An 11,256-nucleotide genomic window follows, 5' to 3' on the forward strand; every position below is an offset into this window, starting at 1 on the left:
CAACTTTCTGAATATTATGAAGCCCCTAACATGATTTCAGCCTGTATATTACCTTTCCAGGCTCGCAATGAGAGGTGCCATCTGGTCACCACATTGGAGGCCAAGGTATGTGCTGAAAACATCAAAGCATCCCTGGTTACATCTTGAATGCTGAAACCACTAAGATTTTCTTTAACTCCAAACCTAACTGCAATGATTTCTTAGCCTTTTTTGGCAGTTTGGCTGCCAAATTGTCAGTCAAAGCCAGTACTGCTCTTTCAAAATGTATTGCTGCAGCAGAAGACCATAGAGAGGAACATGTAGCCTCAAATGACTCAGGTTGGCTTGGTTCATGAATCTTCCTCAGATTTTGGAATTGACATGAAGCTAGAGCTGAACAAATAATTGATTTTTCAGCCTGGTGACTAAACCAACTTTTTTTGTTTAGTTTCTGCTTTGGGTGTTTTATAAACCCTCTATTTCTGTTGTTCTTGTTTGTTTTTTTAAATAAGACTAGCTGAATTTCAAAATGAAATGTCATTTCAAAACAAAAAGTCAAAATATGTTGTTTCAAAAATGTTGAAATAAAACATTCGGACTTTTTTTTTAAACATTTGTTTTGGCTGAAACTATTAACTGAATTTGACAAATCAACTGCATTTTTTTGGCAAATAAAATTATTTGAAAAGTTTTGCCCTGCCTTACCAAAAGCCCTATATGAAATCAGGAGAGTTCCACCAGTCTTCAAGTTTCATAATGAAAGTTTTGCACAGCACTAGCAATGGCTTTTCTAAGGGTCTCATTCCTAACAGTTCTTCTCTTTTGCAAGATTATTAGAGGATGCCTCCAGGTCTGTCAACTATTTTCCTGCTCTTAAAGAGATGGGAAAACATCACCGGATTGTCTCCAGCTTGCTTGCTTCCGTTAGATTTTGAAGCCATGTACTGCAGTCCAGTATTCTTGGTAAAGAGAATGCTGCTCTGAGTTAGTAGCTAGATGTCCCCAAAGAACAGGCTTATGTTGGATTAGATGTTGGATAACCAGAATTTCCTTTTCTTGCTACTCAGCTTCCAGCTGTCATCAAATGAACTTGAATACTCTATATTTAAAGGAAATGAATACTACATCATCTGCTAAAAACTTAACAACTCTCACATTTGCAAATGAGAAACCAATGTTTTCTGAAGCTGTATACTCAGTTTGCAGCAGTGTTTATTCAGACTCTTGAGACTGGCTTCCTTGGGAAGGTTCTGATACCTTCCAGAGAAGGCACACATATGGCCCAAAGAAAATGAAAAAGAAGACTGTCTCTTTGTTTTAATCATTTTTACTTAGCACTAAAAACAAAACAGACCCAGCTATCATATTCAGCTGAATTATAAATGGAAATGACATAGCAGAAATAAAAAAATTTACATCTGTTAAATGTGCTACCAAAATTCTTAGTATTTTTGTCAAAGTGAAGATATTCCTGCTGTTCTTTTTTAAGAACCAGATTATTTATTCTGTGTCACAGTGGACAATAACATTTCTGTTAGACTCTGAGGGCCAGATCCTCACACATGCCTAAGGAGCATTGAATACAATTGAGGAAGGAATGGTATGCACCCCTTGTTCCTAAAGTTGGCTCTGCGCTAGTCCAATCCCCCACTATAGACTGGAGCAGTTTTACGGTCACAAAACTGGCTAATCTATGCTGGTTTTTATAATATACTGTAAAACTAAATCAGCCACCTGAGTAGTATATGGCACACATATACAGCAAATTATTAGCTCCACATATATATTCCCACGTGAAATTGACTTTATCATATTGATTTAGATGAGACCTAAAGTTAATACTAAAATGAAGTTTTTATAGTATTGTAATACTGTGTATATTATGGGAGCCTAGTTAATCAGAGAGAACATCTATGCAATACTATCCTCTACACATAAAAGCACACTGCTTATTTTTAGAAAAAACTGTTTGTTTGTTTAAATATTTCAGAGTCCAGAAACCAACTGATGTCTCTCTGAATGCACCATCTCCTGCTACTAACACTACAACCACTCATCAAGAGACATCAAAGGTGCCATCTACTGTGGGTCAGCCAGTTTATCAGGTACAGGAGATAATATTCTATATGATCTATTTAAGAAAAAACTTTTTTTTTTTAATATACATCTTATACAGTTCAATTTTTACACATGATGTGCCTGTCTGATAGACGTATAGCTCTGAACTTCATGATGATACGTTGTTGCATGCACACATAGATGTCATGACTGCTAGCTAACCATATAACATATGGCAGAGAGAGTGGAGCCTCTTGCCCCCAGAGCATAGGCATCGGAAGCGCCAGGAAAGTGGTGGGTTTCAGAGCCAGAGCCCAAACGACTAAACAGCCTTTTTTAGCTCCATAATGCGAGATCGGGTCTGTAGACCTGGGGTCTGAGATTTGCTGCCATGGGTTTTTAAATGCAGCATAGCCATACCCTATGACTATGAGGCAGTGAGCAAAAGGAGCAGCTACATCATCTGAGCCAGTAGAGGGAATCCATGCACACTCTACCAGGTCAGACATTCCATATAGTAAAGGGCAGTTGCATATGTAGGTCAGTTCTTTAGTGTCTTCACATTACAGGATGATTTGTTCACATTCAGTAGTGACAGACATAACATGTAATATAGTCTCTTTTTTCCTGATGGAACTCTTTGGAATTAATTTTAATTCAGTGAAGCTGCTATGATTTGTGTTAAAATGGTTTCTATAATGTTTTTATTTAGCATATTATTTTATATTTTAATATTCTTGTTTAGAGTTTTCTAATTTATCTTAGCTTATAATTCTTCTCCTTTGTGAAGGAAAGCAGAATATTTGCCTTTAAGAGTAAACTATTTCTCTCTGTAAAGAAAACCACTAGCCATATTGTTTAATTGAAAGGTCGTGAGCAGATACGACTGAAATCTTGATGAGCAGCTTCCTTAAAATTTTATGTCGAAGCCCATTTGCCTACTCTGCCAAGAGTGTAAATGAGCTATTTATTTGGCTGGACTTTACTGTGCATATAGTTAGTGGTGTATTGCATTGTACCTATATAATATTTAGGAAAGGTATGAAATATATTGGCAAAAATTATTTGTACAACAAATTTTTACTATATTTTATGACTTAATGGGCTAACAAAATAGTGCAGCCAATTCAGCTCTCACTTACATTAGGGGATAGCTGAATCAACTCCTTTAAAGCAGAGTTACTCTGCATGTACACCACTGTAACTGAGAGCTGAATTTCTTCCAGGAAGTTCAATGTAAATAATGGCAATTATGCAATGGAATTGTGGTGGCAATAGCACAGATTAAAGATATCCATTTAACTGGACATCTAGGTCCATTAGAAAGGAGTAAAATGGATAATAACAAAGGTGTTAGACACAGTAGGTACAAGCCCTCCTTTGTTAAATTCTCTACACCTTCATTATCTTTTCCATTTTCTTATGTGAAATCATATAGATGAGGCATGCTCTCATGAGACAAAATGCTGTCTATCAGTTCTGATTGACAAGAGAACAGGCGTTTCATTCTGTGACACTATACCAGTACAGAGAGGAGGATGTTTCTAAGGATATTCAAACTAGTTTTCACTCACCCATCTTTTCTTGGAAAATAATCTCTTACCATTTTTTCCCCCTATGGACTCTAAGGACTTAATTGTTCATCAGCTTTTTTCTCCTACAGATTTTGAGGGCCACATTTTCAGAAGTGGCCTTTCATTTTGTACTTTTATACTTGCATTAAACAAAAGTTGAGTAGTTAGGTGTGCAAATGTCCAGTTTGCAAACAAAACGCAGAAATTGTGCTCCCATGGTTGCATACACAATTTACTTCAGCAAAATTAAAGGCCATCTGAAAATGTGCCTCTATATGCTATCAAAATAAGATTATCTTGTGATTTCTGTAAGTCTTTTTCACTTCAGAGGCTCAGTTTAGTTAACCAAAGGCTCTCTATCATAGTTATTAGCACATCTCACTTACAAAAACTGAAAGGTTTATACTTCTGCATAAGAAGTCTGTATATAGTAGCAAGTTACTGTGAAACAATTAGCCATCTTGGGCCAGATTTGGGCACTCAAAGATGCAGGTAGTTTCCAGGTGGGATTTACAAAAGCCCACCTAATGCCTACTTGAATCTTTAAGCACTTGAATACCTTTAAAAATCTGGCCCCTTATGTACAAAAAAACCTCTCTGTGATGCTTTCCAGGGATACCCAGGGTGGTGAGGCCCCTTGCTACCACCTGCTCTTAGCATGAGGATGTCTTGTCAGCTCCCTGATTCTTGCTCTCTCTGGCCTTGGCTACACTTGCAAGTTGCAGCGCTGGTGAGGGGGTTACAGCGCTGCAACTTAGCAGGTGTCCACACTTACAAAGCTCAGCCAGCGCTGCAACTCCCTGTCTGCAGCGCTGGCTGTACACCTGGGTCTGCTACGGGTGTAGCGAATCCAGCGCTGCTGATGCAGCGCTGCTCATCAGGTGTGGACGCTCACCAGCTCTTTTATTGGCCTCCAGGGTATTAGGACTTATCCCAGCATACCTTTTCAGCCTCTCTGGTCACCGCTTAGCACTCCACTGCCCTGGGCTCAGGTGACCCGCCCTTTAAATGCCCCAGGAATTTTAAAAATCCCCTTCCTGTTTGCTCAAAAAGGGAGCGATGCACACGGCCGTGGTTGAACGGAAGCGGAATGACCCCGCACCCTGCCGTCCTTCCACACCCACAGCGACCAAATGGGATGCAGTGCTCTGTGGATAGCTGCCCACAATGCACCACTCACAACAGCGCTGCAAAACTGGTGCAAGTGTGAACACACTGCCAGCGCTGGTCGCTGTCAGTGTGGACAACTGCAGCGCTAGCCGTACACAGCTGTTACTAGCAAGCTGTAAGCTACCAGCGCCTGCAGAAAACTGCCAGTGTAGCCATACCCTGGGTTCACACTCCCCACATGGTCTTAAATTCTGATTAACTAAAACTCAATTGAGGAGTTCTGCGTTGTTACTACGCCTGGATCCTGCTATACTGATAGCCCCTACCAAACATTTTCAAAATATCAGTCAACAACAGATTTTATATGCCTATATAAAATAGGTCTGCTGAACCATGATTAAATTTCTCCATTTTCCTGGAATTAAGCTGGTAACTTCAAACCTATGCAATCACTGAACTATGGGAATTTGCTGTTGGACTTCACAAGAACAGAACTGATCCTTTGAAGTGAACCCAGTTGACAGCATTGCCTGGGCCATGCAAGCAAGTCCATCAGTGCTAACAGAAAAGGCATCCAATTTCAGTTTTTGTTTGGTTGTAAAGAGACTCCTTGTTGAAATGTGAAAGCCTCCTCCCGCCGAGTGAAACTGAAAAATAATTGTATTGATTTGGGGCTATTTCATGTCCCCCCGAAGAAATTGCATAACCGCTCCTGTCAGCAAGTTATGCAATGCAGATAGAAAAACTCTTGCGCTGCATATTTCATTTTGTTCCACTCACCCAGCTGAGTAAGCGTCAAGTGGGGAGGTATTTCACCTCTGTAAATCTGTTTGTTTGGCAAGTAAGGTCACAGTTATGATTTTAAGTTTTCTAAGAATTAACACTCCCTAAGTATTTTATAAATCGGAAGCCTTACTTAAAAAAGACCTACCTCTCAGGCAGCCTATATGGCATTTGCCTTGATGCAGTAACCCATGGCAGATACAATGCCTGTAATGAGAATTCAGTCCCCCCTTTCTAGTGTTACATAGTACAACAACTCTTTTAAAAAAGTAATGCGTTACAGCAACAGCATATTCAGGAAGAACTTCATTTCCAGTCTTTCTACAGAGCAACTTGTTCTCCAGTTTAAATTTCCTGGTCTGGATCCTCCAACGCCCATTGTTTCTCATACCGCATGCAGTAATGCCATGAAAAGAACTCATGACTGTTAACTAAACAGGCTTTTTATTATGAAAATTATTTAAGAATGCCAGCTATTAGCTATCATTTTAGTCCTTGCACACAAAACTGGCTCCTTCTACCTAGGGTTGCCAACTTTCTATTTTGCGAAAACCTATTGCCCTTGCCACGATCCCCTGGCCATGCACCCCATTTCACTCCATCTTCCCTCCCTCCTATCACTTGCTTTCCCCCACCTTGCTCATTTTCACCGGACTAGGGTAGGAGTTGGGTTGCCAAGAGGGGTGAGGGCTGCAGCTGGGGATTGCTCTGGTGGTGGACGGCCAGCAATGAGGGGTTTGGAGTGCAGGAGGGCTCGGACTGGGGTTGCGGGCCAAAGTTTGCGGTGTGGAGGGGCTCCAGGCTGGTGCAGAGATATTGGGATTGAGATTGGGTATGGGCTCTGGGCAGGGGTTGGGCTTCAAAGTGGGCCAGAAATTAGGGATCAGGAGGGAGGGGACTCTGGGCATGAAATTGACGGGTCAGAGTGCAGGAGGGGTCCGGCTGGGCGGGCTTGGGCTTGGAGAGGGGCGTTTGGGTGTCGGCTCGGCAGCGTTTACCTCAGGCGGCTCCTGGGAAGCTGCTGGCATGTCTGGCTCTAGGCAGAGGCACGGCCAGGCCTCTCCAGTCTGCTCCACCCCCACGCTCCCATTGGCCAGAACCACAGAGCTGGCATGGGGGGGAGAAGGGGAAGCAGTGTGCAGAGTTCCCTTGCTGCCCCTAAGCCTAGAAAGCAGAGGGAGATGCTGGAGCTTCTGGAGCCTACAGAGCCGGGCAGGCACCCTGCCTGCTCCAGCTGGGGTGGTCAAATGACTTTTAATGGTCTGTCAGCAGTGGAGCCGCCATAGGTCCCTTTTAACGGCTTTCTGGTCAAAAAACCGGATGCCTGCAACCCTACTCGTAGTTCTCCAAACTCTTCCTTCCTGCAACCTGCTGCTCTTTCTTGCAAGTTCTATGCGTGTTTCCTCAACTAATCTTACTTTGTGACATGCCTAGTAACACAAAAGCACACTTAACTATAACATAAAGCTGGTCCCTTCCAGCCTCGGTAAGGCTTTCCCCTTACGATGCTGCTATTAAAGCCTGTGTTAGCTTACCTCCCTTTGCAGAACAATTTTATTAAGGAAACCCAAAATTGTAGACGATTTTATTAAGGGAAGAAACCAAATGTGTTTTGATTTCTTCGGTACACATACCTGAATGGTTTCAATTTATAGTTCATTAACAAGAATTTCAGGCAAACATTTCTCCAATTCTTTTTGTGCTTTGTTCCATTTTACTTAGAAAGAACGCTATGATTTATTTGATTAGAAATCATGGGGGCTTTTTGCCTATCATACACCATTTTACAGGTGGCTGTAGTTGTAACTACATGTGAGCAATGATTTTATCTACTATTTATTGAATTTTGCTTCTGCCTAAGTGATTAAAGTAAATTGGTTGTTCAAAAGTAAAACTAAAATCTGTCAAATTTACGTAAAGAGTGGTTAAACCAAATTTAGAAGAAGAAACCCCTGTGGAATCAGGGCCGGATTAAGGTGATGAGGGAAGCCTAAGCTAATGAAGTAAGGCCTAAGTATGAATACATATTGCAAAAAAAATTATAAGTCAGTCCAAACATTTATGCGTATATACGTATGTTACATATTTATTTATGTAAAGATTAAACAACGTTTATTCTCTCTCACTACCATTCAATTCTTCAAACAGATACGTGAGTAAGAGGTAGGACGAGGAATGCCTTACACTGTCCTTCTCTTAGGCCTCCGTCCTCCTAGTAGTGAGTGCTTATCTGTATGAGGAGCACATTGCCACATTCCCCATCCTGCTCTCCCTCTTTCAACCATGTGGCTTCTACCCTCAGCTCTCCACATGGCCACAGTGTCAAGCCAGCCCTGCAGCTGTTTCCCCCAAGCTCTGGACTCTACACCACATCCCTATCTCACTCTGACTGCAGTCTCGGAGCAGCCACTTTTATTAGGTACAAGGAAACGACTCAGGTGTAAAATCCACTGAAGTAGAGGAAGTAGTATGGAAAATTAACATTGGCTGCATATGTATTTTTAGGCTGTTTGCCTCTGAAATGCCTCCAGTGTTGCAACTGATCTGAGGTGACACTGAATTACTGTTTTACATTGAACCCAAATATTATTGTGGGATGATACCCAATTTGTTGTAGTATCAGAGGGGTAGCCTTTAGTCTGGATCTGACAAAAAGCAGAAAAAGAGTCTGTGGCACCTTATAGACTAACAGACGTATAGGAGGCATGAGTTTTCATGGGGTGGAATACCCTCTTCGGTCGGTATGCATGAGTTTGTGTAATTTAATGCTCCAGTGATTCAGCCATGCAGCCCATTCTGTCACCAAGCTCTTCCACAATTAAGAATCATAACAAATCATAGGACTGGAAGCGCCGGACCTTGAGAGGTCATCTAGTCTGTCCCCTCAATCATTTGAGGACTAATATTAGTTCTATTCTAATGTGATCAGCAGCTCTGACATTGATGTTTTTTTTAAGCATGGTTCTGTGTGCACCATCCCCTTACTGTCTGCATTTTTTTGTTTTAAGCCTCTGCAAAGATAAAAGGTAACCGCTAGAAAGGACACATATCTTTAGGATGGTTGCCCCAGTCATTAATATTTGAGCACTTCTGTACTATGTTAGCTCTTCAAAATCACCGCTTCAAAACATTAAACAACTTTAAATCTAAAGCCTTTTTCAGCTTTTGAATGACTAGGAAGTTGACAAAACAGGCTATTCCTTGTTGTGTTCTCTGTTCCCCCTTGAACAAAAAACTTCGCTGAAAGCAAGGCATCTTAAATGAACCATTAAGGATCTTTCAAAAAACAGTCCAACCAAGGCTGCTGTAGTGACACCCTGTTACATCAGTCATGGCGTATTGTGGAAGGCTGGTGGTTCCTGTTTTATTTGCATAGTGTTAAATCAAGCAGACTTGGCTTATTTTTTTTCCTTAAAGTGCTCAGAGTTTAGGGGAGGAAAGTGATGCCAGATTCTGTCGTTCTACCAGATGTGAAAAAGCAAAGGGACCACATCTATTCTTGTGCAAAAACCTTTTCTCCCTGAAGTCAAAAAGGCTACACAGGTGTTCACTATCAGCAGGAATGTGGCCGGTTTCTTAATCCTTCCTCAAATCACAGTCCATGCTTACCAACATTTTGCCACTGGGGAAAGAAGTAGTTTGAGTTGGGGCAGAAAAATGACTAACTTCAGGTTTATTGTAACTTTAAGTTTGTGGAATGAAACTCAAAGAAATCAAATGTGAGGTACTTTTATGAAGACTGACTGCTAGAGGCCAGTAAATCAACAGAACCCTGCCTCTTTAGCCTTCAGCCAGTCTTTCTATCATAGCTGCTAACAAGTGGATTTAAAATCCTTGAGGGAGATTGAGGGGAGAGCCTTCAACTTTGTGTGTTGAGCTTCCTCCAGTACCTTTTGCAACTCTTAAAAGTACAAAGTGCGTTGTGGAACAAGTGAGCATAAGGAAAGAAATTGGCGGTCTGACATCCCAGTACGAAAAGTACATCAAAGAAAAAAAAAATTGGATTTTTTTTATTTTAGTTACAGTTCAATCGGTATTGACACAGTGCCATCATAAATCTGAAGCCCCTTGATGGCATGATACTGTAAAGTTTTAAAGTACTGTATCCAGAATGGGATGTTTGTTTTGTTTCCTACAGATGTGTGGCGAATTCGTTCCTTAAACAGGGAGGGCACTAGTTGGGTTGGAGCTGGATAGAGTGGCGGCACGATCTCTTGCAAGCGTCTCACCCTGCCACTCTGGTACTGCCTCTTCCCCCGGCCGGCCCCTTCCCCTGCTCCCCCTTTTCCCCCACAGCACTCACCATATTACAGAAACGGGATCCCAGTTCACATAGAAGTGAGGAGATAGCCACTTAGGACCCAAGAAGGCATGCTCCTGGAGATGCCTGCTGCCTCAGTGGAGCAGATGACAGAAAAGCCTCTTCTCTCCCTGACAGCTAACAGAGCTCCGGAAAATTGGGAGGAGAGTGGGGGAGGCGGGCATCATGCCTGCTTAACTACACCAACGCCAGCATCCGGTTCCCGTGGTAATAGAGGTGACAAGACAGAAGTATGAAAATCGGGACAGGGGTGGGGGGTTTATAGGAGCCTATATAAGGAAAACACCCAAAAATCAGGACTGTCCCTATAAAATTTGGACCATCTGCTGTCACCCTACTGTTGGTAACTGGATTTTTGGTGTCCGTCACCAGTGTTTTAACCGGATACCTGTCAGTGTGTTCCTGCAGTGCTGTGGATGGCTCTGGCTAGTACTTCCTAGCGAGGGCTGCTTTGCCTTTCCTGCTTGGCAGGGGCGTGCTCCAGCAGGAGCTAAATAAGCAAGGTTACTCTCCCACTCCTCCCTCACGCAGCCCCTGGCCGTGCCTCCTGCCTGACCAGCTAGGCCTATAAAAATAAGAGGCCTCAAGCTATAGCCTTATTAGCCTAAATGGTTAATCCGGCCTTCTGGGCCAATATATTTCACATTTGCAATCCAAAATTGGATTGAAGAGGTCAAGGGATCCCCATGGAAATCAATGCCAAAACTTCCATTGACTGAATGGGGATAGGATTTCCCTTAAATTTCTTGTGAGGCCATCTTTCACCCCTGCAAAGCTCGCTTCCAATTGGAGATTAACTCATTCAAACATACTTTTAAAAATGGTCAGTAGTTTTAGAAGAAACTTGTATATAATGTCTTTAAAGCTCTGCATGTTTACTATGCCTTAACTGTGGATAATCAGATCTGCCATATCAATTCATTGTCTACTTTTATTTTATTTTAAGTTTAGAAGTGCACAGCTGCTAAGATAGATGTCAGTTACTGAAAGACAAATCTCCATAATGGACTGTCTCAACAGTCAGAGAATTACTCTTAGGCCTAGTCTTTTTTCTAAGAATGTTTCCTGATTAGAGCCACCTAGTCGTTCACAGCTGTAACAATGGTGGGAGCACTAGCTCAGGCTTCAGCCAGCTCCCAGGATTTTTACCACTGTCTAAGAGACTTGCTATGACCAGGTTATGCACACGCACAGTGTGCTTAAGCGCTCAACAATCTCGAGAGGTTATCCTATGCTTGCACTCCCACTGCTGTACTGCTCGGTACTGCAGATATATTTTACACGTGTTTTTTAAATGCGAGAATAGATACAGTGTTGGTGTCAGAGGGCAGGGGTGGGGATAAGTCTTTTTCAAGGGACACAAGGAGCAACATGAGTAGATAGTGACAAATGGGTATGTGAGTAGGCTATGAGAGCGATCTCTCTCTTTTT

The 11,256-nt window shown here is 42.0% G+C and overlaps 1 protein-coding gene across 5 annotated transcripts in view; it reads left to right on the plus strand.

Annotated features, from left to right (window-relative positions):
* The window catches only part of MYPN (myopalladin), a 131,191-nt gene that overhangs the window by 56,276 nt on the left and 63,659 nt on the right, over nt 1-11,256 (plus strand). For all 5 annotated transcript variants that reach the window (XM_032795265.2, XM_032795261.1, XM_032795264.1 and 2 more), the window contains one exon: nt 1,970-2,084. In XM_032795265.2, the coding sequence (XP_032651156.1) occupies nt 1,970-2,084 (115 nt within the window). The remainder of the gene's footprint in view (nt 1-1,969; nt 2,085-11,256) is intronic.

This window comes from Chelonoidis abingdonii, chromosome 15, assembly GCF_003597395.2.
Source record: "Chelonoidis abingdonii isolate Lonesome George chromosome 15, CheloAbing_2.0, whole genome shotgun sequence".
Classification (NCBI taxonomy): Eukaryota; Metazoa; Chordata; order Testudines; family Testudinidae; genus Chelonoidis; species Chelonoidis abingdonii.